At 35.2% G+C, this 23,864-nt stretch overlaps 1 protein-coding gene across 1 annotated transcript; it reads right to left on the bottom strand.

Annotated features, from left to right (window-relative positions):
• Positions 1 to 1,144: 1,144 nt before the first annotated feature.
• Positions 1,145 to 23,187, bottom strand: thbs3b (thrombospondin 3b). Its single transcript, XM_073821297.1, has 23 exons — positions 22,910 to 23,187; positions 19,061 to 19,267; positions 18,707 to 18,960; positions 15,937 to 16,039; positions 14,778 to 14,804; positions 14,585 to 14,667; positions 14,330 to 14,381; positions 14,076 to 14,224; positions 12,879 to 13,016; positions 12,717 to 12,791; positions 12,429 to 12,581; positions 12,137 to 12,247; positions 10,413 to 10,520; positions 10,148 to 10,307; positions 9,943 to 10,061; positions 7,675 to 7,727; positions 7,291 to 7,484; positions 7,033 to 7,211; positions 5,962 to 6,010; positions 5,637 to 5,833; positions 2,470 to 2,642; positions 2,210 to 2,349; positions 1,145 to 2,119 (listed from the first exon to the last, which is right to left on the bottom strand). Exons 1-23 carry the CDS (start codon positions 23,004 to 23,006, stop codon positions 2,064 to 2,066), a joined length of 2,877 nt encoding a protein of 958 aa, XP_073677398.1. The 5' UTR covers positions 23,007 to 23,187; the 3' UTR covers positions 1,145 to 2,063.
• Positions 23,188 to 23,864: the final 677 nt, after the last annotated feature.

The following is a 23,864-nucleotide window of genomic DNA, read 5'->3' on the forward strand; positions in this document are numbered from 1 at the left end:
TGGGTTTGAATTGGTAGATAGCAGTCCATACCGTCTCTGCTCTACAGAATGAGAGAAATTACAATATATATCATATAACACGACCTTCTCTTATTATTTAAACTGTATGAGAAATCATTGTAGTTTATACTTCTGAAAATATAAACTACAAAAGTTTTACGGTCTATTACTGGTTTTCAAGGGGCATTCTGCTGTTTTTTGGCCCTTTGAAACTTGCTCTTTATCCAGACACTTGGCCAATATGGCCACCACTTACAAACCAATACAAGAAAATTAGTTTTTCAAGACACAATTCTAGGATGAATTAACTTCATTAGATGAAGAAATATATTTTATAGTCTACAGTTTGTTTTGAAATATGGGACACTCAGTTAGAAAAGATCCCTTCATTGTATTTTTTGGAGTTGAAGCCTGTAATAGGAAATAATAATAGGAAATGCATAAATAATATAAAACTTCATGTTAGTACAAGGCTCTATAGTGCAACCATTTCACTAGCATTTGCGACTGAAAACTACTGTGTGCGACTATGAAAAAATATTTAGGAGCACCATGTGCGACTGACCTGATCAGCATGTTTGTGTTTGTGCCACTTTACTATATCTTCTCAATGGACAGTACTATAGAAATTAATCTATATTTATAGCAGTATAGATCTATTTTCCCCTGAAAATCACTCAACATACAGCCATTATTGTCAAAATAGCTGGCAACAAAAATGGTTGCTGAAATGTGAGGGGGTCTACTGTAGTCTTTGCAAGAATACCAATGTACTGTAATACATTTTCATGTGTGTAAACCCCTGCTAGCATTGCAGGAAATGTTAGTATGTGATTTAAAAATAATCAAAAACAGGAGAAAACTAATTGTTTAATTTTCTAATCTGAATACTGATCTGGAAAAAAAAAACATGCCTTGAATGTCTAATTTTTATTAAAGGAGAAGCAAAAGCCAGGCAGCATAATTTATCTTCTAAATATTATATCAAAGTATAAGTTTGCATCTCTGTATAATATAACATTAATATAATTTAGTTTTTCTTTAAATCATTCTCATAACATTTTAACTAGGGGAGTTTGTTTTGAATTCTACATGAACATTTGAAATATCACACATCCACACCTTGACAGGTTTGTATCTTTTTCTTTATCTAGTGTAACATTGAGATGTTACATTTTGTAACAACATCTATTTATGAACCAGAAATGAATCCTGTGTCAGCCAACCCCCATAAATCACTTTACATGAATACACTGGATAGCCTTAGAGTGCATAAATAATTACAGTACATATAATACAGATCAGTCTGATTTAGATTCATTTTTATTTTATTAATATTTAAATCACGGCTTTTGCTTATACTGCTGTGGCTACTAATAACCATTTCTAATCACCAAATGGTTTATGTCTGTGCTTAATCACACTAATACACCTGTTATGCATTTTTCTGAATGCCCTTATTTGTTTTCTTTAGTAAATATTTGCAGCACACTGCAGCAATTATGTAGTAGAGCCCTGTCCATGGTGCTGAAATCAACAAAATAACCTCACAATCAGTCACTTTGGATGAAAGAGGCTTTGTGAGGAACAAGATGGGAAAACTGTGAGAAACCGTGAGTCGACAACACATTATGGGGGTTTACAATTAAACATGCCTGTGCATATTTTTAATGGACAAATGTCTTAAACACATTTTATTAACAATGTTTGCAAGCCGCCAAATTCACAGTCAACGTATTTAGTCATTTTTATTGCCTGTATTATTTTACAACCTTACTAATTGCTTAATAGCTTTTAAATCTTTATAACATTTATTCCATTAGCTTTATATTTCAGCATTTGTTGATTCTCACCCATATAGCACAGTACAACATTTTTCCTACCCCACACCATAATACTCATGATGGTGCACAATGCAAACTTGTGCCGTGCAGTGTATAGTTTTGATACTCTTCAAGATTTCAAAAGATAAAAAACTAATTTCCATCATCTCTTCCTACCTCTCTGAACACACATATACACAAACACCCATGCAGAAACAGCGTCATGAGATGAGGGGATGCCTATGTCCTCACATTCATCTGCTTCTGGTACAGCATAAAGTCATCTGGGATAGAATCTGTGCAATATACAAAGAGAAAGTGTTGACACTCAAATACTATTTTGAGCTGGATGTGCTCAAATGTTCTGATCAAATAATACTACTTACCATTACATCTGTAGCCCAGATTAGACCATATGACGTTTTCCTGAGAAAAGCAGAAGACGCCCAGCCGCCCTCCTCTCATAGTGGTGTCTATCACGACTCCTGAATCTGCCACCATGGCTGCACCTTCATACAATCTTAATCTACACCGTAGATATAGAGAATACAGTCCGTCAGAATACTCTACAAATTTTTTGGTAGTAACAGATATACAGTACTTGTTTTGTGTATCTCTTAATGTTTAAAGTCAGATTAGCTCTCACCGTATGTAGCCCACCTGTGGGCGGTGAGTGAGGTGCCAGCGATAGGACGTTCTGTCCTTCCAACCCACGTTTCTTGGGTCCTTCCAAAGCAAAGTAACTTCCCCTGGCGTGTCTCCTGTGTGCCACAGAGCATTGCGCAAATACTCGCCAGGACCTGTACTAGACTTCACTGCCTTGAAGAGTGAGGTAAACAGAGAGAATTATATGTAACACATATACAGTGCCCTCCACTAATACTGGCACCCTTAGAAAATATGAGCAAGGGTGACTGTGAAAATAAATCTGCATCGTTTATCCTTTAGATCTTTCATTTGAAAAATTTACTAAATTCTAACCTTTCATTGAAGTAAAATGATGGAAAATGGGAGGGAAATTATGAAATAAATGTTTTTCTCTAGTTCACGTTGGCCACAATTATTGGCACCCCTAGAAATTGGTCTAAAGTAAAATATCTCTAAAGTATATTCCCATTAATATTACAATTTTTTTAGCACACCAGGGTGGCTAGGAGTATAAAATTGTCCAGCCATGACTTTCTGTTCCACAGGATTATAAATATGAGGAACACAAAAGCCAAATTCCCTTAATCATCCATCACAAGTAGTAAAACCAAAGAATGTAGTTCTGTTTGTTGAGCTTCACAAAATAGAAAGTGGCTGTAAGAAAAGAGCTAAAGCATTGAAAATCCCCATTCCCACCATCAGGGCAATAATTAAGAAGTTCCAATCAACTAAAGATGTTTCAAATCTCCCTAGAAGAGGATGTGTGTCTATATAATCCTAATGCACAATAAGGAGGAGAGTTTGAGACGCCAAATACTCCCCAAGGATCACAGTTGGAGAATTGCAGAGAATTGTTGAGTCTTGGGGTCAGAAAGCCTAAAATAAAATGATCAAACAGCCCCTACATCACCACATGTTGTTCCAGAGGGTTTCAAGAAAATATCCTCCTGGCTCATCCAAAAACAAACTCCAGCATATTCAATTGTCAGACATGATTGGAACTTCAAACAGGACTGGCTTCTATGGTCAGATGAAAAATTTTGGCAGCTAACCCTCCAGATGGTTTTGGTGCAGACAGGGATAAAAAGTACCCCATGTCCACGGTTAAAAATACTGCTGGGTCTTTAATGTTGTGGGCTTATTTTTCTGCTGGAGGTCCTGGACATCTTGTTTAGATACATGGCTTCATGCATTCTATCAAATACTAGCAGATAAAAAATCAAAACCTGACTGCCTCTGTTGAAAATCTTATAATGGGCCACGGTTGTATCTTCCAGCAGAATGATGATCCAAAACAAACATCAAAAACCACACAAAAATTGTGCAGAGAATGTAGCTTCTACCAGCCGTCCCAGTTCCCTGACCTGAACCCTGTATAGAAACTGAAGAGAAGCACCAACATGAAGCTGGGAAGAGAGAGATTTTGGAGAATCTAGAGGAATTCTGTTTGAAGGAATGGTCTCTGATCTCTTGTCAGGTGTTCTCCAAACTCATTAGACATTGTTGGAGAAAACTCAGAACTGCTATCTGTTATCTGTTAACTGGGAAAAGGACGTTGCAATAATTGGGTGCCAATAATAGTGGCCAACGTGAACTAGAGAAAAACATTTATTTCATAATGAGATGTCACCCCTTTTACTTCAGTGACATGTTAGAATTTTGTGAATTTTTTGAATGAAAGATCAAAAGGATAAATTATGCAGATTTGTTTTCACATCCACCTTTGCTCATATTTACCAAGGGTGCCAATATTAGTGGAGGGCACTGTACAATACCATTCAAAGGTATAGAATCAGTATAATTTATTTTTAAAGAAATTATTACTTTTATTCAGTAAGCATGCACTAAATTGATAAAAAATAACAGATGTTTACATTATTACAAAAAAAATCAGCTGTCATTTGGATTTTTTATTCATTGCTGAACAAAATGTATCAGTTTTCAAAAATATGTTAAGCGGCACAACTGTTTTCAATATTGATAATAAGAAATGGTTTTTAAGCAGCAAATCAGCATATTAGAAAAAATTCTGAAGGATCATGTGACACTAAAGACTGGAGTAACGATGCTGAAAATTCTAATTAGCATAAAAGGAAGATTTTAAAATTTTAAAATATATTAAAATAGAAAATAGTAGGGTTGTAATAATATCAAAATCTCACAGTACAATAATACCTCAATATGAAGTCCATGGTACTATATTATTTGCGATATTTAAAAAAAGAAAAGACTGAAGAAAAAAATGAAGACTTTCATGAGATATAAATTTTACACATTAAGTCCCTGACCTTGTACCTGAACTTTTCAGGGGAATCAACCCTCTTTTTATTTGTCTCTTTGAACTAATTAGCATATAATAATAATAACAACAACTTTATATTACTGTTATTCCTATGACAGCGATAGCCATATATTGTAAAACAATTGCACTGTAAAATAAATGAAAATTAATATTTCATAGGTATATTTTTGCTTTACACTACAGTAGAGAAATTCTTTCCTAATTTCTACGAAAGAGATATTTTGAATTTGGACTGCAGTTACCAATTTAAACCAGTAGTTGTCAGCTATTAATGCTGGACTTTAAAGCTTTATTTTGACGGAAGCGACAGTAGAGCTTTTATTTTGATGAAAAACTCCTGTAATCATGCTGCAATCATCTGCCTAAATGTTGGGAGTTATGCGAATGTGAAAATAAAGCATAATTGGTGGCTGTTGTGTTCCCAAATGCATGCTAAACTCACAGCACATGCAATAAACAAGTTCACTACATTCACCGTGATCTGAGCCGTTCTGAGGCACGGAAAACACCGGATCAGAAGCTGATTCCCTGAATCGAGTGCACGCTTTGAAATGGGCAGCGAAAACAGACTTGATGAAGGGATTAAGCCATATTGTGCTTTCGGTGTTTGTTCGTTTGACAGATACTGTGCCAAAGCATAATGGCCCAAAACACAACTATAAGGACCCTTTTATGTTAGAATAAGAAGTTTGAATATATTTTAAAAGTCTACACTTCTTGCCCGGAAGACCTATCGTTACAACGCCATGTGACTACGATAATATCAAGACAGTTTTGCTATCACGATACCACGATATTGATAATACCATTACAACCCTAGAAAATAGTTATTAAAAATGGTAATTATTTCAGTTCCCTCTGACCTTAAGTTGTAGTCCAGGTTGAGCTGAGGCTTTGAAAGGCAAATTCTGCCAATATGTTTGTTCTGTCTGTTTCCACATCACCACATAGAAGCTGGAAGAGTCCTGATAGCCAAAGATGAATCCCACGTAATCATCATCAGTGGCCGTGTTCACATGGATTGTGCCCTCAAAATCGACACCATTGAATGCTGTGTAACCTAAATAATGAATAAAGAGGTTAATACAGCCGTTGAGACAGAGATGTCAATCAACCTGTTGGAAAAGAAGGCTAGATTTAATTTTTATGGAGTCTCTATGAAAATGTGAAAGAGTTTTGTGTACTTACCCACAGCTAAACCAGGGTCACTGTTCATAGTCTGCACAATCTCCATTCCCTAAAAAAACACCAAAGTATTACAATGTGTACAACAAACAGAGCTGGGTAATCTGTTACTGATTCCAAATGACCATTACGTTACACATTTTTAGGACTACTTTTAGATTACTCTTGATCTAACTTGTTTATCACATTGATTTAAATAGGATAATCTTGTACCATACTGATATAAAAATACAAAGAGTCAGAAAATATATTCCATTTGTTGTTATTAACAACATGAAGTGAATTAAACATTACATTACGTCAAGTTCATAATGGAACTGCAGGTGGTTTATGAGTTTAATGAAAAGCTAATAATTAATTAAATCATAAAAAATGTTAAAATAAAATAAATGATTTAATCAAAATTAAAAGCGTACTAAAAAATGAAATATTTTATTTGTATACCTGCATGTCATGTGACTATAACCAACGTCAGAGAACCAATGAACACGCAAATGTGATACTTAATTATTAAAATATTATTTTAAAAACTCAGGGGTACTTCAAATAAAAATGAAAAGGATCAGATGACAAAACAGCTTGTGAATTTGTAAAGTTGTGCATTTTAATGTGTTTGAAAGACAAATGCCTTCCAAAGACAGAAATACATGGTTAAATAACCTACAGCGTGATAATTCAAATAAAATTCATTGTGTTCATCAGTAGTTGATGCAATGTAGAAACACTTCTTAAACCTAAAATGATTTTCGTAAATCAGTGGTCAATTGCTGTTTAGCCACCTGACAAATAACTTATCTCTGTGTGAATGTCTATAAAACCTAAAGACTTTCTGAATGTATATACACAATAGGTTATTTTAGAAAGGACCATTTAAAAGATAAAAATAAATCAATAAATTCTGAATAATGTTTTGCAATAGTAATCATGTAGTCTGATTATGAGTACTTACAAGTAGTTTTTGAATCCACTACTCTGGCAACAATACAATAAAATCCCTGAAACTAGCTGATAAATAAAAATAAAAGCCTAAAATGATTTTGAGCCATTTAAATGAGAACATTGACTAAAGATCACCTTATTTAGTACCACCCAGTTGGGGTCGATCTGAGCATCTCCCTCTGGGTCAAGAATGACCGTCTGGAATGCCCTGAAATCTGTCATGGTGACTTCTGCACTTTCAGGGCACGCATCCAACAAGTCAGTCACCTTATCGTTGTCAAAGTCTGTCTCACACATGTCACCAACTCCATTGGCTGATGGGACAGAAGGAGATGGATTACTTTTAGTAGTATGTCAGTATGCTTTTCCAAAATACAGTATTAAGAATCAGACCATCGGTATCTTTTTGACTGGGGTTGGGAACAAGTCTGCAGTTATCTGGGCCAGGAGGAAGGATATCTGGAATCCCATCGTTATCATCATCATCATCACACTCGTCCCCGGTGCCATCATTATCTGAGTCCACCTGAGAGCTGTTAGGCACTTCGGGGCAGTTATCCCGTGTGTCCTGATATCCATCACCATCCCTACACACAAAAAATCACTTTCACTAGAGATTTAAAGAATGAATGACAAGCAGAAAGAAGCAAAAAGAACATTGAGACTGACATACACCAAGGAAAATGTAATTAAATATAACATTAAGTAAAAACATGAAGTAAAAATCATTATACATGTTCTTGAGTAAGACAAGCATTTATTTACACAAGTACTTACATGTCCTTGTTTGTATCACATACATCTCCCACCAAATCGTTGTCCATATCTGACTGCAAAAACAGCAAAATACAGAAATAAATCGTATTTGAAAAGCTGGGTGGCTACAGTACCTGTCCCTTTTTATTCTTCTTTTAGAAAATGATCAATCATTTCACTTGATAAGACCCTTATTCCTCAGCTGGGATCTTCTAGAGCCCTTTGAAGCTGCATTGAAACTGCAATTTGAACCTTCAACCCATTGACTCCCCTTGAAGTCCACTATATGGAGAAAAATTCTGGAATGTTATCTCAAAAACCCTCAATTTCTTTGTGATTTAAGACAGAAAGACATGAGCATGTTTATTCTGGAAGTGAACTTCTCATTTAAACCTAATGTAAGCTACTACGTCTGTAGTTATCGAATTCTGAATCTGAACTAGTGATGAACAAGTAAATAATGAATGATTCTATTTGATCAAAGTTTGCTTAAGTAGACATGTTGTGGAGTTTGTACTTTATGTGAAAACATCTACAGTGGTGTGAAAAAGTGTTGCCCCCCTTCCTGATTTTTTATTTTTTTGCCTGTTTGTCACACTTTAATGTTTCAGATCATTAAACAAATTTAAATAATAATCAAAGATAACACAAGTAAACACAACATGCAGTTTTTAAATTAAGAAGGGAAAACAAAATCCAAACCCACATAGCCCTGTGTGAAAAAGTGTCACTTAATCACTTAAATAGGACCTGCCTGACAAAGTGAAGTAGACCAAAAGTTCCTCAAAAGCTACACATCATGTTGAGGTCCAAAGAAATTCAGGAACAAATGAGAAAGAAAGTAATTGAGATCTATCAATCTGGAAAAGGTTATAAAGCCATTTCTAAAGCTTTGGGACTCCAGCGAACCACAGTGAGAGCCATTATCCACAAATGGCGTAAACATGGAACAGTGGTAAACCTTCTCAGGAGTGGCCGGCCAACCAAAATTACCCCAAGAGCACAGCGGCGACTCATCTAAGAGGTCACAAAAGACCCCACAACAACATCTAAAGAACTGCAGGCCTCTCTTGCCTCAGTTAAGGTCAGTGTTCATGACTCCACCATAAGAAAGAGACTGGGCAAAAATGTCCTGCATGGCAGAGTTCCAAGACGAAATCCGCTGCTGATCAAAAAGAACATAAAGGCTCGTCTCAGTTTTGCCAGAACACATCTTGATGATCCCCAAGACTTTTGGGAAAATACTCTGTGGACTGAGGAGACAAAAGTTGAACTTTTTGGAAGATGTGTGTCCCATTACATCTGGCGTAAAAGTAACACAGCATTTCAGAAAAAGAACATCATACCAACAGTAAAATCTGGTGGTGGTAGTGTGATGGTCTGGGGCTGTTTTGCTGCTTCTGGACCTGGAAGACTTGCTGTGATAAATGGAACCATGAATTCTGCTGTCTACCAAAAAATCCTGAAGGACAATGTCCGGCCATCTGTTCGTGACCTCCAGCTGAAGCGTACTTGGGTTCTGCAGCAGAACAATGATCCAAAACACACCAGCAAATCCACCTCTGAATGGCTGAAGAAAAACAAAATGAAGACTTTGGAGTGGCCTAGTCAAAGTCCTGTCCTGAATCCTATTGAGATGCTGTGGCATGACCTTAAAAAAGGCGGGTTCATGCTTAAAAAACCCTCCAATGTGGCTGAATTACAACAATTCTGCCAAGATGAGTGGGCCAAAATTCCTGCACAGCACTGTAACAGACTCATTGCAAGTTATAGCAAACGCTTGATTGCAGTTGTTGCTGCTAAGGGTGGCCCAACCAGTTATTAAGTTTAGGGGGCAAACACTTTTTCACACAGGGCCATGTGGGTTTGGATTTTGTTTTCCCTTCTTAATTTAAAAACTGCATGTTGTGTTTACTTGTGTTATCTTTGATTAATATTTAAATTTGTTTCATTAAAGTGTGACAAACATGCAAAAAAAAAAAAAAAAATCAGGACACTTTTTCTCACCACTGTAGGTTATTGGGGGTTCCGCAAAGTTCAGTGCTTGGACCTCTGCTTTTCTTGATTTACACAACTATTGTAAAAGCTACTTCTGTTATAACTTCTACACAGATAGGTGTAGGTGAGTTTTACATAATTCCAGCCTGATGGCTCCACTATCTCAGCTTGCATCTCCTCCTGTCTTTTTCAGACATCTCAACCTGGATAAAGGACCTTCAACGTTACCATTAGAGGCAACCCTTTATCCCTTCCCTTTACTTTAGCATTAAATAGTTCTCTTTGTCTAACCTGCATTGGATCATTGACCTCAGGACAGCTGTCACAAGCATCACCCACACCATCGCCGTCTCGGTCTGTCTGCATGGGGTTGGGTATCTTGGGACAGTTATCCAACACGTTAGGGATGCCTGTGAAAATATATAGTGGGTGTGAACACATGATGCAGAACAATGCTGTAAAACCAAAGAACAGTTAAAAATGAATGAGACTGTACCATCTCCATCAATGTCATTGTCACAGATGTCTCCCTTGCCATTGCCATCAGTATCAATCTGATCTCCATTGGGAACGTTGGGGCAGTTGTCACAAGCATCGCCGTAGGAGTCTGTGTCAGAGTTCTGTTGGTCCTTATTGGGTACCAGACGACAGTTGTCCTGCAAAATTAAAACAGATACTGCTTAGAATGTGTCGCATGAAGAACTTGACATTCCAATGATTGTTCAAATGTTTTTATAATTGTTCACGACTTGATCATTAACCTCAACATTTTTAATTCCATCTCCATCTGCATCCTCGTCACATTGATCACCAATCCCATCTCCATCTGTGTCCTCTTGCCCAGAGTTTGGGGTATTCGCACAGTTGTCCTAAATGGGGATTTTCAATTATTATTCGACTTCTCATTACTATTCAAGCAATATAAAATTTTGTAAGCATATTATACAAAACATGACAATAAATGTTAAATCACAACCAAAATTAAATGATATGTGTTTTTCTCAAGGAAAACTGTCACCCTAGTAAAAACATTTAGTAGTAACATATTGAAAATGCATTTATTTTATACTAAGTATAGTTCAAGTATATTACCATAATTACTGATATATCGCTCGAGACATACTGATATAGGAATTGTAATTAAACTTCATTTGGATAGGGTAATACAGGGCTAAAGGCACCCCGGGTAAAAGGCGCCTTTGATATTTTTTTCCTCTAAACCACTAGATGGCAGAAAAATTTGCTGTAGCACTTTCCAAAACATTAGCTTTTCAACATACATGTGCAAATTTGTCTGATCCTTGACCTATTGCAGGCAGCAGCACAAAGTCGATTCTGTGCTTACTTGATCTAATATTTGATTTTTTTTAAATGTTGTCGATTTAAGTAGAAAATGTGAATCGTTAAATTATTCAATATATCTAGAGACAAATGTCTTCTTAATGATTTTCAGTTTTGTTTAAGATAATTAAAACAGCAGTTTTTAAATAACAAAACATATGTAAAAGTATGGTATCTGAGGTAAAAAGCGCCCCTGCTGTTGGGGCTAAAAGGCACAATAATTAACATGATAATTAATAGAAGGCAGACTTTTCCATTTGTTGACATGACATTGTTAGATTGAGATAGTAAATATCATACATTATGTGGGGTGCCTGTCTTAAAAATAATCACCATGTTGAGAATGAAACCATCATGTTTAAAAACATGCTATTAATCATACCATATAATAAAATATAATGTGTTGTTATTACTGCAAATCTATATTAAATTATTATGGGATGTCCTTCAATGCTTTCAGAATCTTTACATTTTAAAATGATTTTGTTTCTGTATTTTAAAACATATGTTTTATAATAACATAGTTTAATGACAGTATATTTATTGAAAAATATATATTTTATTCATCAAATTAAGCAGAAAATAGAACAAACTTGGCTAAAGTGATTATTTTGAAAATTTATGAGATTTTTAATCAAAATAAACGACTTGTATGATTTATTTTTGCACAAAATCTGTTGCTCCATAAATATTTAATACAAACGTATGTATTTTTCTGCAATCATACACAGTGAAAAGGAATTTTTTTTCTTAGGGGGTGTCTTTGCCCCCGTTGTACCCTACTACTTGTGCGCAATGCATATTTCCTAATATTAAGCATAAAATATGTTTTAATGTCACTTATAATGAGGATTGTCCGATCTTTAAATAATATTGGTTTTCGAATGCATTTTTTTCAATATTGTGTAATCCATTTTAAATACATTTTAGGGCAGTTAAGCAGAAAACTATTCAGGGTGGTAAACAATAAATTGGACAAAATGGGGCAAATTCAATAAACCTCTTTTCAATATGCCTCTTTTTTAACACATTAAAACCTACTTGCAATTCATTTCAACAGGTGATATATGGATCGGTATTACGCTGCAACATGAATTATTCTTAGTGAATTCCCTCCTAAAAAGTCTGTGGAATGAGTATGTACCGCTCTGCAGTGTTTGTCGTTGTCAATGCATGGAAGAGGAGCATCAGGGTAACCATCAATGTCTGAGTCTGGACCACAGATGTGTCCATTACCTGCCCAGCCAACGTTACACTGCAAAACACAAAATGGACAGAAAGATCAGCCATTTGGACAAATCTAGATTGTTCTGAGTTTTTTTAAGAAGCAAAGAAATTGCTGTCTCAGTTAAGAGTTGCATGTGATTTAATTACAAATGAAAGACTTTGAATTCAACATTTCCACAATGAAGTTTTTAGAGTTTTTAGATTCTCACCATACAGGAAATGTCAGTGTTGCGGCCCATCACACAGTGTGCATTCACATCACATGGGTTATAGCCCAGAGATTCACACGTCCTCCTCGCAAAACAGCCAGCGGTCTGATTACCCACAAATCCTGCTTTACACTGGCCACACTTGAACGATCCCTATCAAAAGAAAGCATTCAGTTTGGTAGTACTAGTATTACTGTACATTCACGTTTCATCCCTTACGGCTCTTCTGCTTGACTTGTCAACTCTAGTGTTTTTTAATTCATATGTAAATTTTGACAGTTTACTCACCACTGTATTTATACAGACTGAGTTGGGCACACAGAAACCGGAGTGCTCAGCACACTCATCAATATCAACACATTCCTGAAAAAAAGAAACATCATTTGCACAGTAAAAGCCTATTCACTTCAATGTAAAATTGTTTTGTAATTGGATTTTGAAGGTTTTTACCTGCTTGTGGCTCTTGGCAAATTCAAAACCAACCCCCCTGAGTGCTGGACCAGTGAATCCTATCGGACAGGACTCACAGCTGAAGCCTTTAGCTGTGTTCACACACAACTCGGGAGAGAAACAGGGCTGAGCAGTACACTATGACAAAGAGAGATATTGAGAGGAAAAAGAAAAGTAAAGTGAAAAATTGTATTGAATTGTATCAAATGTGCACTTTTAGACTTCAAATCTTAAAAGTATATTAAAAATGGCATAGATGATATATTATATAAAAGGCTACTTACAGAGAGTACACTTTTATGTTTCTAAAAAGTGCACTTTGTATTAATGTTAAATTAAGTTTTACTTTAAGGTACATTTTAAATGTTTATTAATCCTTTGTGATTTAAAGAAATAAACATGCTGTGTTCAATAACATACTAAAGCAAATGTAAAGTGATTATAATTTTAATAGTAATATTAAATATTACATTAAAAGTTAATATATTTTAAATATACTAAATTGCAACTTGCTTATCGATGATGCATATTTTGTACAGGCAGATAAACCCAGAATATAAATGCAATGCGCAAAGTTTCACATTTAGTGATTTTCCATGGAAAACTATTATAAAGAAAACAATGAACCATTTAGCGCATTGCGTTTCTATTCCGGGCTCATCTGCTATACATCACTAATAAGGTGTGTACTAAATCTGATCTTTAAATATCACGGTTTTAAATACATTAAGGCACTTTAACCCCTGGTTTCACAGACAAGGCTTAAGCCTAGTCCTAGACTAAAATGTAAATCTGAGCTGTTTTAACTTAAAAACTATGACTTAATCCTGGCTTAGTCTAAACCCTGTCTGTGAAACCGGGCCTAAGTTTTTTCAGTGTGTATGTTGCCCTGTTTAGTGACTGAAATATTGTGGGAGTACTTATAATGGACTGCAAAGGCCAAAACGTTGTTCACATATCACTGTTTTATTCTTTGAGAGGTGATCTAAATATTTGCAGCTGGGAAGCGGATTAAAAACTGACAGGCTTGAGCTGCAGTTCTATGGATGTTTTGCCCTCCAGGTCTTCGAGTTGGTCACATGAATGAAAGCTATGAATACAGTGTCTAAACACATTACACTCAATTTGCATATGAATCAGTAAGTGTTTTGCCTTAGCAAATACTACTACTACTAATAATATGATATCAGAAGGAACCTCGTCAATGTCCTGGCAGTGTGTTCCGTTTCCAGTCATGCCCTCTGGACAGGGGCCACACTGATATCCTGGGTACATCATGCTCTCTATACAGCTCACGCCGTTATAGCAAGGGTTAGGATGACACCGGGACTGAGGCTCATGGAATCCTGATAAACAGAGACACATACAGATTACTTCTATACCAATCTTCAGACATGTTTAACAGAACCTGGTCTGCCATTATCCTGTTGAAGCTCTTTTTCATCCCTTACCACACACTTGACATTCAAGAATGGTGTTTCTGATGAGAGACATCTCTTTTGTCTGAAAACACATCAAAGTAGAAAGAAATTATTTTTAGAAAATCCAACGTCCCAATAAAAAACAGAAGTCTGTAATAAAATATGTCCTCCAATCCAAGCTTAACATGCAGAAATGACTATTGTTAAGTAATCTGTAGACTGGCTTTGTGAAGGATATTTCTGTGAGCCACATAATCTCACATTCAATTATATAAATTTCCATACCTGTTCTCTGATATCCTCTCTCAGCTCTCCCATGATCTGGTTAAAGATGATCAACTGTCCGATCAGAGCTTTGGTGTGATCACCTGGCCATATGAAAGGAATTTTTTATTATCATAGAAAAGCATTACAGGCATTAAGAAAATTCAGCTGAGATAGTACATTCACATATTATTGAATATTTGTTGATATTTACCAAGGATGGCGTTAATGTCACTGCCTACTGTAAAGAAACAAAGGTCACATTTTATCAAATGTTTCTAAAACAAATATATAGTTTTACACTACTGATCAAAAGTTTTGGGCAGGATTTTTTATGTTTATGAAAGTCTCATGCTTATTTGATCAAGGATACAGTAAAACAGTAATGTAGTGAAATATTATTACAATTTAAAATAACTGTTTTCAGTTTGAATATATTTAAAAATGTAGTTTTATTCCAGTGATGCAAAGCTGAATTTCATATCATTACTCCAGTATTCAGTGTCTTTGTGTGGTTTTTTTTAATCAGTTTAAAGCATCCAGAAGGAATCACAATGTATTGGTGAAAACTATTTGAATTTGAAAATCAGGGTAAATTTAACTTATTTTGTCTTCTGGGGAACATGTAAGTATCTTCCGTAGCTTCTGAAGGGCAGTACTAAATGACAAAAATATGATATAGGCAAAGTAATTTTTTTTACGCATCTTCATTTTGTTCAAAAGTTTACACCCCTGGCTCTTAATGCATCGTTTTTCTATCTGGAGCACCAATGAGCATTTGAACCTTCTATAATTGCATATGAGTAAAGAAACAGCAGTCACATTTTAACAAATGTTTCTAGTTTAGGAACAAATTCACATATTTACATTGCTGATCGAAAGTTTGGGGTTGGTAGAATTGTTCATGTTTATGAAAGTCTCTCATGCTTATTTGATCAAGGATACAGTACAACATTAATATAGTGAAATATTATTACAATTTAAAATAACTGTTTTCAGTTTGAATTTATTTAAAAATTTAGTTTTATTCCAGAAATGCAAAGCTGAATTTTCAGCATCATTACTGCAGTATTCAGTGTCTTTGTGTTACTTTTGACCAGTTTAAAGCATCCTTAAAAGTTCTTACTGACCCCATGTCAAATTGAATGGTAGTGCGTATCACATTCTCTACATTTCAAAATATTCATCTTTTTTTTTTTAATTCATGAATTGTTTGCAGAAATAATATGTGGTGTTTCTGCATTGCCACAAGAGGGCAGTATGATGACATGACAATGTTTGGAATGGACTACTATACTGTGCAGGATGTATTTTTAAATACCGCATGTGAAAAACATCACAAGTTACTCTTATGCTGTAAGAATTGTACTTACCTGCATTGTTTATAGCTGAATCTCCTTGGAATGGACAGTCAATGAGAAGACCAGCTGTAGCCAGAGAGCCTCCGAGAGCTAGTTTAACAGACTCTATTGAGCCCTAAAAAATATATATGAAACAAACATTTACATGCTTTGTTATCAATGTCCTTCCACACTTCACTGTTTAACACACTGACCTTCACTCCTGTGCAAACGTACACTTATCACTCAAATGGAGAGTGTGTTTTAAGTCAGGTCTTAATGCAAAATCAGACATCCATGGTTTGTTACAACAACACATTCACCGGGATGTCGGCATAATTTGCATATGTATATTGAAGGCAACGCTAATTTGATATTTATATTGGCTCATACAAAACTCATAGCACTATGCAAGGTTATTCAAAAGAGCCCACATCTAAGTCTTTATGCTATTTTGGTTTATTTGGCTTGAGTTTCTCTTTAAAAAATAAGTACATGAGTATTTTCTAACCGATTTTATTTTCTGTCAGGTCAAAAAAAACTAAGCCAAAACCGTATTTAAAGGGATAGTTTACCCAAAAATGAAAATGCTGTCATGAATTACTGTCATGTCATTCCAAACCTGTAAGACCTTAAAGGGATAGTTCACCCAAAAATGAAAATTTGATCAGTCAGTCATATAATGGCAGTGGATGGGCACCAAACCTTTGAAAGTAAAAAAAAAAACATGCACAGACAAATCCAAATTACACCCTGCGGCTCGTGACGATACATTGATGTCCTAAGACACGAAACGATCGTTTTTTGTGAGAAACTGAACAGTATTTATATCATTTTTTACCTTTGATACACAGCAATGTCCAACTGTCCTGAGTGCGAGCTCAGCATATGGCGCGTTACACGTGTATGCACTCTGGCGTAGTATACGCAAACGCCGTAAGGGGAAATCGGTGGACAGTCCTGGATGAGTTTGTGCAAGCAAACGTAATCTTTTAGCTTTAAATCGGTTTGAACAATCAGGATAAGCACAAGTAATTACCATTTTGAATAGCCGCTATACCCACAGTCTCTTTACACTGTGTAAACAATGAGTGTCGTATACATGCGACAGATCGCTTACGGTGTTTGCGTATACTACGTGTCGGATGCTGAGCTCGCGCTCAGGAAAGATGGACGTTGCTGTTTATCAAAGGTAAAAAAATGATATAAATACTGTTCAGTTTCTCACAAAAACCAATAGTTTCATATCTTAGGACATTGATGTATCGTCACGAGCCGCAGGGTTTAATTTGGATTTGTCTGTGCATGTTTTTTTTTTACTTTTAAAGGTTTGGTGCCCATTCACTGCCATTATATGACTAACAGACTGCAACGGTTTGAGTTAAAAATCTTCGTTTGTGTTCTACTGAAGAAACAAAGTCACCAACATCTTGGATGCCCTGGGGGTAAGCAGATAAACATCAAATTTTCATTTCTGGGTGAACTATCCCTTTAATTCATCTTCAGAACACAAATTAAGATAGTTTTGATGAAATCCAAAAACTTTTGGACACTGCATAGACAGCAATGGTCCTTCCACATTCAAGGTCCAGAAACGTTATTAAGGACATTGTTAAAACAGTCCATATGACATCAGTGGTTCAACCATAATTTAATGAAGCTACAAGAATACTTTTTGTGCACGTGATGTTGCTAATGTATAGAACATGCATGCATTGTGCCATTTTTATGAGCAGAACGAATCATGTGCATGCGTTGTGGTACTCTCTGTAATGAAATAGCTGAATAAAGTTGAATTTCTCTGAAAGATGTTGTTATTTTAGTTTTCTTTGCACACATAAAGTATTCTAGTAGCTTTATTAAATTACAACTGAACCATTAATGTCACATGGACTATTTTAACAATGTCCTTACAACATTACTGAACTCTGAATGTGGAAGGACCCTTGATGTCTATGGAGGGTCAGAAAGCTCTCAGAATTTATCAAAAATATCTTAATTTGTGTTCCAGAGATGAAAAACATTAGGATAAGTAATTGATCACAGAATATTTGGGTGAACTAACCCTTTAAGTCACTTAAAAAGCACAAACCACACAATTTGAAATATAAATTATGAGCTATGTGAGATGGTTCACCACAAAATTAAATTTCTGTCATTTAGTGACCCTCATGTTGTTTCCAAACCCACTTTTTATTCATATTCAAAACACAAATGAAGATATTTTAATATCCCCTCATTCTTTATGTCCACCAAATTCCACGTAACCAAAATTGTCACACATTGAAATGTGCAAAAAGTCATCGTAGCGTACAGCATAATCCACATGAATTGTAATCTATATGAATGGTTTAATCCAAGGCTTTCGAAGATGTATGTACACTCTTAAAAATAAAGGTGCTTCACGATGCCATAGAAGAACATTTTTTGTCTAAATGGTTCTATAAAGAACCTTTAACATCTAAAGAACCTTACTGTATCACAAAAGGTTTTTTGTGTTGAAAGAAGGTTCTTCAGATTATAAAAAAAGGTTCTTCTATGGTTCTTCTATGGTGGTTCTTCTATGGCATTGCTGTGAAGAACCTTTTAAAGCACCTTTTTTAAGAGTGTATGGGTGTTTATTTTTAATGAAGAAACATTAATATCTCAGGTTTCACTTAAAATATCTTCATTTGTGTTTTTTCAAAGATTAGCAAAGTCTTATGGGTTTGGAACAACATGTAGATGAGTAAATAACAATTACTTTGATTCACACTGAATGCATGACAGAAATGTTAATTTATTGTTGACCTAAATGAATCACCTGTATCCTGGCATAAGACTTCTGTCCGGTGCGAACATCCACAGATTCTGCCTTTGATGGAAACCCGACAAATGAAGGGAGGCCCTGAGCAGAGTCCACCAAGCGGCAGTTTACATAAAGCTCTATGTTTACGTGACTGCGTCTAAGTCCACTCATTCTGAGGATAAGCGATTGGGTGCGTCCCTCAGCGAGGACTGGATTTTGTAAATTGACAGCATGAGCTTTTCCATCAGAGCGCGAGTATCGCACCAGTACTGAGGAGACAAGTTCCAAAGACAGGAATCATAAGCAAAAACTACTAAGAACCTACACAAATTGCATTTGGGAATGGGTTTGCAAATGACCAGAGCTTACATTTGTTGATTTTGCCTACAGCAGCAATCTCCAGGTATTTCTTGTTGTCTTCTTTATCATAGAGACCGAACAAAACGCCACCGAGTTTGGGTGGCAGCATGAAGGTGGAGGTGATGTACAGATCTCCTATCGTCTGCAGAGCTCCAGACAGATTCTCTATAGCTGCAGCTGTCTGACGTGCATCGTGGAGCTCCAATATATTAATAACTGAAAGAGAGAGAACAGATATTAAGGCTAGGTCGCATGTATAGTAAGATGATTGAATGATTTTAGGAATGAGAACCTTTTGGAAAAGTAAGTTACAAGTAATGCAAGTTATGTAATCAGATTACTTTTTAAAGTACACATAGCTTTTTAATTTACAAGAAAATGTCTGAATTACTTTTTCAAAAAAGTAATGCCAGATACTTAGTTTTCACATTTATTGACTGAAAGCTGTCCTGTCCCCATGTTAAAGCAACTGGGCATTGTGTAAACATGATGTTACTGTAGTTCCCAGTGTTGGGGTAATGCATTACAAGTAAAGCAAGTTACGTAATAATATTACTTTTTCCAAGTAACTAGTACAGTAACGCATTATTTTTTAATTGACAAGGAAATATCTGAGTTACTTTTTCAAATAAGTAACGCCAGTTACTTCCCTCCTCCCATTTATTAATTAATAGCTCTCTTGTCCCCATTTTGAGAGAAATTGTAAGATGTTACTTTAGTTCTAGAATAAATGTGAACATGCAAAAAAATAATCTCACTCCTTAAAAAACAGATACAGTATTCCTCGAAATAAATAAAAACTGTGAGAATTCAATGCAAACCTGCAATAATTAAGTATGTTAAATAATACAAATATCCTTTGTATTATTTAATCGCATTTTATTAACCGATGTCTTTGCTGTCGACCTTCGATGATCCAATTGATCCATACTAATACGCAAAAATTACTCAAGATAGTCTGTTTTTCTTTTTTTTATTATTGCTGAAGAGTTGACATTTTTACTTCCGCGGTCTACTGTACTGACGTGAATTTACTTTTCTCTAAGCCTGAGGCTTTTGGAGTGAAAAGGCTTTTACATTTGCCAAAAATAGAACTTTTATATTAAAAATGAACAAGCAAGCCCTGCCCAGATTTAAAAAGTAACGCAAAAATAACGTAACGCATTACTTACCATAAAAAAGTAACTAAGTAACGTAATTAGTTACTTTTTAGGGAGTAACTCAATATTGTAATGCATTACTTTTAAAAGTAACTTTCCCCAACACTGGAAGTTCTAGACTAAATATGAACATGCATTTACTCATCTCATCTGCACAAAAACAGATTCAGTATTCCTCAAAATTAATCAAAACAGTGATACGCAAACTCAGAATATGATTCAAACCTGCAATGATTTAATGTTAAATAACACAATATCCTTTATGTATATAACCCCATTTTATTAACCAGTGTCTTTGCTGCTTGTCTTTAATGATTCAATGTTTTTCAACACAGATGTAAGCCATTTTCTATGAATGTGCAAGACTTCCGGTTCATTAGCCGCTGTAGTGAAATAGCGAGAAGAATAACAAAGTGCAGTAAATTGTAAAATTGTTTGCACTACAAACCATTGTGCTCATAATTAAGATAATACATGCAAATCATACGGTAAGATGCAACAGTTTGCAATATCAAGCAGCAAAATTAGCTGTTTTGTACAGCTAGAAATACCTGGAAGTGGATGAGACCCAAGCCTGTACCATAAAGGACTTTAGATTATTAATATTTAGATTTTTTTTTATATTAAAAACAAACAAGCAAGCTCAGGACAGATTTAAAAAGTAATGAAAGAGTAACATAAAGCATTACTTTCCACAAAAAGTAACTAAGTTACATAATTAGTTACTATTTTAGGGAGCAATGGAATATTGTAATGTCTGAAAAGTCATGGAGCTGCATGCTAAATTGTATTTTAATTGTGACCATGATTTCTGCTTCTCTCAATTTATTAAGCATAATCCCCTGCAATATTTGCCCACTGGTTGTTTGTTCGATGTTTGTTTTAATAGGCATTTGCAATATCGGCCAATTACTAATATGGTACCGATATGTCACACATACACATACTTTCTTCTATAACAAAGAGCTTTTCAAGATGATGAATTTTAAGCTTTGAGTTAAAAGGTTAGTTCACCAAAACCCAAAAATGAAAATAAGCCCATGATTTACTCACCCTCAAGGCATCCTAGATGTATATGCCTTTCTATTTTCAGACGAATTTAATAGGAGTAATGTAAAAAAAAAATGTCCTGGCTCCTCCAAGCTTTATAATGGCAGTGTGCAGGTGTTTTCATTCAACAGTCCAAAGTCCAAAAAAGCATATCCATCCATAATATAAAGTGCCTCACATGGCTCTGGGGAGTGAATAAAGGCTTCCTGGTCTATAATATGGATCTTTTCCTTACAAAAACACATCGATTCACTACAGGAGGCATTTATTTACCCCCAGAGCCATGTGAGGCACTTTTTTGTTATGGATGGATGCACTTTATTGGTCGTCTTTTGGACTGTCAAACAAAAACACCCGTCCGCTGCCATTATAAAGCTTGAAAGAGCCAGGACATTTGTATTACAACTTCGATTATATTCATCTATACACCTAGGATGCTTTGTGGGTGAGTAAATCATGGGCTAATTTAAATTTTTGGGTGAACTAACCTTTTAATAAGTAATAAATAATTGTCAACAGGCTGTTGAATTATCAGAAAATAATGCAAATATGAGGTGGTGATGAGGGATGTTTGTTCAGAATACATTATCTAATGTTAATTTGTAATTTTTTTTTTTTAAATAAAATGTTAAAATTACTTACATATAAAATATTTTGTAGATAAATTATTACATAACAAATAGTCGATTTCTGGCTTCTCTCTGAAATTCTCTCTAAGTTGACTTTTTCAGTTTATGGGAAAAAATTATTAGAATATAATTTTATTTTATTATATCCATGCTGCAATACATGATGGAAACTCACAAAATTTTTGAACATTTGAAATTCTTTGTTCAGAAACTTGACTAGTTGGGAAAACTTTTTGGGGATTCTGTTCACACTAGCATGGGGGTTTTTGTAATTGTATGTAATTCAACTTTTTTGTTATTTATGACTTAAAATGTCCCGTAAACTGGAAAATATGAAGTTATTTTTACAGTGCAAGCCACAAACTAAACTGAATCTGGCTTTGTATCTCCAGATAAAGAAGATTTTATCTTATCTTCTTTCTCTTTACTGGTATATGCAAATGCTTAATGGAAAGAGGCACTTTCTTATTTTTACTTAATTCTTATGAATATTTCTCTACATAAACATTTGTTGTGCAAATGTGTTTTTATAATTACATTTTACATTTGTATGCACTTACTTTTATCCAAAGAAGTATGTGCAATAATGTAGAAATTAACCCGTTTTTGTTTTTAAACATGCCATAATAACAAAGATGGACCATTTAAAACAATCTAGGGGGCAAATATTTCCCCTTAATAAAAAGTTAATTTCTGACAATGAATGTTTGTATGAATAACAGCTTCCATTTGCATGTTATTATCTCATTGTTTAGGCGTATTGTCTCTGAGCACTGACTGGGTCGCTGGGGGAAGCATGAAATGAGACAATAAAGGACAATTTGGGTTTAACAACACAGCTAAGCAGCTGACCACTTTCTGTCACCATAAATGTGAGAGCACTGAACTTACACCATCATTTGTAATTGTCGCAATAAATTAAAGAAAAACAGCGTTACAGTCCAATGAAAACAACAACAACAACAACATACAAATCAGTTTACATTACATTTTAAGATGGTTTAAAACAAAATTCCCACCTTTAAATTCCGACGATTCGGAAAAGTGTCCAAACGCTACACACAGCACAAGAAGATTTGGCACAATTTTCTTCAACTCCATTCTCTTGAACCACATCCAGAAGATATTTAATAAACCGATTAGAATATAATCCAGTTAAATTACCGTTTCCCAAAGACACGAACAGCTGAAAGCATCCAAGAGCTTCATAACATCACATAAACCCGTTGACCGGTTTCTCTGGGTCGCTGTGACCTGACCGGCCCGGGGTTCAAAGTGTCTGAGCGGGTGAGTCTGCGGGTCCTCCGAGACTCTGCAGCGCTCAACACTTTCTATCCCAAATGAGAAACAGAAGTTGAGCTGCAGGCGGCGGCAGGGGGAGAGATAACGAGCTTGTCAATCAACTTGCAAGTATTTACTGCGGCTCTCTCCCGCCGAGTCCTCATTCCGCACTGAGCTCCTCTCAGATTGAATTTCACCGCGCAAATGAATATATCTTTGAAAGTTTTTGTTGGTTTCTATGAACGAAGCAGGGCCGCTGCTGGCCAAATGGGTGACCTAAGCCAAAATTTACTTTTGTGCCCCCTCCCCCAAATATTACGGAAGTAAAAATAAAATATAATAATAAAAAAAACACCTACTATAGGGGCCAAAATAGAACTTTATTCAAATAAAAGTAATTACACAAATAAATTGTATCATTTATAAATTACAATTGTATCTCTACAGCAAAAAAATAAATAAAATAAAATAAAATTACACTTTAAATAAAACTTTTAAAAATGTGAAATCTTAATAAAATAAACAATAATAAACTGAAATAAAATCAACACTGTCATCTGCTGGAGCTTTCCAAAGTTCAAAATTTACAATAAAGCAGACTTTGACAATAAAGCAGACAAGGGTTATGATGTCCACATATTTTTGTTGAGGAAATGATAAGAAAGATTATGTGGATATTTTAAACGTTTGGTC

The sequence above is a fragment of the Garra rufa genome, chromosome 17, assembly GCF_049309525.1.
Source record: "Garra rufa chromosome 17, GarRuf1.0, whole genome shotgun sequence".
Lineage (NCBI taxonomy): Eukaryota > Metazoa > Chordata > Actinopteri > Cypriniformes > Cyprinidae > Garra > Garra rufa.

What these genes read in the sequence shown, in the direction of transcription:
- thbs3b (XM_073821297.1), bottom strand. Translation starts at nt 23,006, where the DNA reads ATGTGGTTCAAGAGAATGGAGTTGAAGAAAATTGTGCCAAATCTTCTT. An exon ending in TTCAGCTATAAACAATGCAG is followed by an intron (nt 14,805 to 15,936) that starts GTAAGTACAATT and finishes GTTTCTTTACAG; the next exon opens with TAGGCAGTGACATTAACGCC. An exon ending in ACGACAAACACTGCAGAGCG is followed by an intron (nt 10,521 to 12,136) that starts GTACATACTCAT and finishes ATCCCCATTTAG; the next exon opens with GACAACTGTGCGAATACCCC.